This window comes from Sorghum bicolor, chromosome 9 (assembly GCF_000003195.3).
Source record: "Sorghum bicolor cultivar BTx623 chromosome 9, Sorghum_bicolor_NCBIv3, whole genome shotgun sequence".
NCBI lineage: Eukaryota > Viridiplantae > Streptophyta > Magnoliopsida > Poales > Poaceae > Sorghum > Sorghum bicolor.
The window spans coordinates 16,402,161-16,405,782 of record NC_012878.2 but is presented as its reverse complement, the minus strand read 5'-3'; the positions used below and the strand labels follow the sequence as shown (position 1 = coordinate 16,405,782).

Here is a 3,622-nt window from a genome sequence, read left to right as displayed (position 1 = left end):
TGGGGTACCCCTTCTCCAGCCTGGTCAAATCGACCAGGGGGTAGTGGGCGTGCACCATGCTAAGGATGTGCGCACCAGCAAACTCCCCAGCGTCCTTCACGAACTGCTGAAGCCAGTCCCACGCCCGTTGCGCCTTTTCAACTGGCGTCAATTTCGGTGCGCGGGGATGGCTCTCCGGGAGCTCGGGGCTGATCAAGTCTAGGACCGGGGACACTCCTTTCCAGATCTTACAACAATTGACCTTCCAGGAGTCCCGGTCCCTGACCAGCTCGTCCAGGTGCTTCTTGGCGTTCACCTTGAGCACTGCAAGTCAAGCAAGATGTTAGATTCAGTGTATCAAAAATAAAAGAGCGATAAACGACGAATAACGGAGGCGGTGCGTATTACCAGACAACTCCCGGTCCTTCCGGCTCAGCTCCTCCTCTGCTCGGCGTCCGTCCTCCAGTGCCCCGGCAAGCTCTTGGCTGAGCTGCTCTTTCTCCTACCGAAGGCGCGCGACCTCCTCCTCCATGTCTGCACGAATAATTCCCAGATCAGCAAATTCAAATAACGCGGTCACATACAGCCGCCTAAAAGTACGAGACTAACTTTCTCGCAGCCGATACTGGTCGGCTAAGCGTCGGGTAAGCTCGAGACAGTGCTCTTCCTGAGCGCTCTTCTCGGCTACTTTCTCCCCAATCTCCGACCGCAGACGGTCCACCTCTGCGGACAGGGCCTTATTCTCGGCCACAATACCTTCTATTTGGTCGAAGCACCTCTTTCGGTACTTCGCCGTTTTCATTGCGCCCTACATGAAAAACATGTGTCGACCCAACAATACAACATAACAAGTGTCGAACAGCGCTAAGGATCACTTACATTGACTTCATCCACGAGTCGCTTGGCCGCGCGCTCCACTCTGTCGGCCTCCTCCGTCTCCGCGAGCTCTTCATGCCCGATGAAGTGGTCCCCGCGTTGGCGCCACACATACACGTGCTGGCGGCCATCACGGGGGCGACCTTCAATTTCCTCCACCTCGTCGTCGGAGGATGCCCGGGCTTCCTCGTTCGCTGCACCGCCACCAGTCGTGGTCGAAGGCATCACCGGCCCCTGGGCCAGGCCCGGGGCGCCTGCGGACGAAGAGGCCCCTGCCCGGGGTGGCGTTGGGACCCTCCTCTCTTCGGCAGGGGGAGGGGTTGGTGCTCTATCTTCCCCTTCCGCGACGCTACTCGGGGGAGCGGTCCTTCCTGCCTCCCCATCCCTCGGCGGAGTGCTCGCCGCGGCACTCGCCGGGGCAGACTCTCCCTCGATGCCTGTAGCAGCAGCTGCCGCCGCAGGCTGATCTGTGGTCTGCGGCGCCGCGTCTTCAGCAGCGCAAGCAGGCTCGGCCACCCTTTGTCCGGCGGCGTGGTCGGGGTTGACATCCGACGCCGCGCTAAAAATCAAAGCAGCATTTTCAGCAAAAAAAAACGCCAAAATACGTAAGTCGAACACTTACAGATCCGATCGACGGTGGGTCGCGGTGAACCTCCTCCGAGCCCGACCGGTTGGCGCTTGGGCTCCCGTCTCTGTAACGCGCGGCGAAGGAGGATCGCTAGCCACCCGACCAGTGGTGGCCGGCGCACTGTCCAGACGGCTACGAGGCCGTCGGACTAGCGACGGTGCGGCTTCCTCCTCCTCGTCATCGTCGTCGGTAATCCGGACGAGCCGACGGCGCTTCGGTGCTTGGCTGCTCTCCGCTGGCAGCGTCGCCGCAGGCGAAGGATCCACCGCCATTGGCCTTTTCCCCGCCACTCTCTCCTTGGTGGTCGAGATGGGATGGGCCTGGTCCTCCTCGCTGCTGGTGTACTGAGTACACCGAGCGTCCTCCTCTGGCGGCTCCTCCCCCGCAGGATTTTCCATCCCGGGTGCAAGTGACACATACACCGCGCACCGATCCACATCTCCGATCTGCAAGGAGTAGCAAAAATAAGTCAGCAGTAGACAATAACGAATGCTAAGGAAAAATAATCAGTAAGATACCTTAGGTGCTGGTCGCCCCAACTTGAAGGCTTGCACCCGATCACTGCCACGGACGAAGCCCCCATCCGCGAAGTTGAACAGCTCGTTCAACAGCTGCTGCACCTCCGCCTTCTCCAAGACTTCAGGTCGCATCCTGGTCGGGTCTAGGCTTCCGGCGTACTCGTACGCCGAGTGCACCCTCTTCTAGCAGGGCATCACCCGACGACAAATGAAGTTGCCGACCACGCCAAGCCCGTCCAGGCGCGACTAGTCGATCAGCTTCATGAGGTCCGCCACTTGACCGTCGAACTCTGGGCGGTCGGTCCAGCTCACCCTCTTCTCAGGGATATATCCCACGTCGCAGAACGTGGAGCTGCCCGGTTCCTCCCTGAGGTAGAACCACTTCCTGTACCATTCGGTCAGGGAAGTGTTCCATGGACAGTGCAGGTAGCGGTTTTTCATTCCATCGCGAAGGTTGAGGTATACTCCACCAGCAACCTTGGAGCCTCCAACTGCTCCCTTCTTTATTAAACAAAAAAGATAGCGGAAAAGGTCGAAGTGCGGCTCTATGCCAACATAGGCTTCGCACAAATGGATAAAAGTAGAAATAAGAAGGATTGAGTTCGGGTGCAGATTGCAAATCCCAATCTCATAATAAAGAAGTAGACCCTGAAGAAAAGGATGAACAGGAATCCCAAAACCCCTCTTAACGAAGTCTTCGAACACCACGATCTCACCGGCACGGGGGTCGGGGAAGCTCTCTCGTTCCGGCGCTCTCCAGCCGCCGAGCTCTGGGCCGTGCAGAAGCCCCATATCGACGAGGTCGCCAAGAGACTTGGCGGTGCTGCGGGACTTCTTCCACTCCTTGGCCATCAACTCGGCCCTCTTATTGGCGTCGCTCTTCGCCATTGGAGTCGAGGAAGTGGATTCGAGTTTGGAAGGCGTAGATGATTGAAGGAGGCAAGAGTGGAAGGTTTGAAGGCAATGGTAGGGTAAGCAGTAAAGGGGAACTGTCGAGCTCTTATAACCCACAACTTCACCCCTCCCACTTCCCGCATCCTCGGGAAGTGGGCGGGCCATACGGCGGATGCGGCGTTTTGGTTTTCAATGATTATTGACAATTAATGCGGCGGAGTTTTCGTACAAATTGATGGTTTCCTTTTCTCAAACCGCGCAAAGGGCGGCTGTACAATTGCCAGGCACAACTTTTCATGCATCCATCTGACATCCCGTCAGAAGGTCTCGTCACATCAACTATTTGTGTGGAAAATTTTCAAAACAACCAGACAAAACTGGTAGGGAGTCAACAATCCGGGGACTGTACCGACCACCGAGCACTTGATGCTCGGGGACTGTTCGCCCAGTCTATCGGCTCGGAACTTCAAAGACTGTACCGACCACCAAGAACTTGATGCTCGGGGACTGGTCGCCCAGTCTATCGGCTCGGAACTTCAAAGACTGCACCGACCACCGAGCACTTGATGCTCGGGGACTGGTCGTCTAGTCCATCAGCTCAGAACTTCAAAATATTGCACCGACCACTAAGCGCTTGATGCTCGGGGACTGGTCGTCCAGCACAGCAACGCAGAATTCTAAGGAGTGCACTTGGTGCTTGGGTCCTGGTGGTCATACTGTTGTATAC

General features: G+C 57.2%; 1 protein-coding gene across 1 annotated transcript; it reads right to left on the bottom strand.

Moving 5' to 3' along the window:
• LOC110430411 (cuticle collagen 40-like) lies at positions 292–2,889 on the bottom strand. Its single transcript, XM_021448080.1, has 3 exons — positions 2,816–2,889; positions 973–1,414; positions 292–303 (listed from the first exon to the last, which is right to left on the bottom strand). Exons 1-3 carry the CDS (start codon positions 2,887–2,889, stop codon positions 292–294), a joined length of 528 nt encoding a protein of 175 aa, XP_021303755.1.

Coding starts and splice junctions, on each gene's coding strand:
- LOC110430411 (XM_021448080.1), bottom strand. CDS start 2,889: ATGGCGAAGAGCGACGCCAATAAGAGGGCCGAGTTGATGGCCAAGGAG. Junction 1,415..2,815: donor AAGTCCCGCAGCACCGCCAA/GTCTCTTGGCGA, acceptor TTTGATTTTTAG/CGCGGCGTCGGATGTCAACC.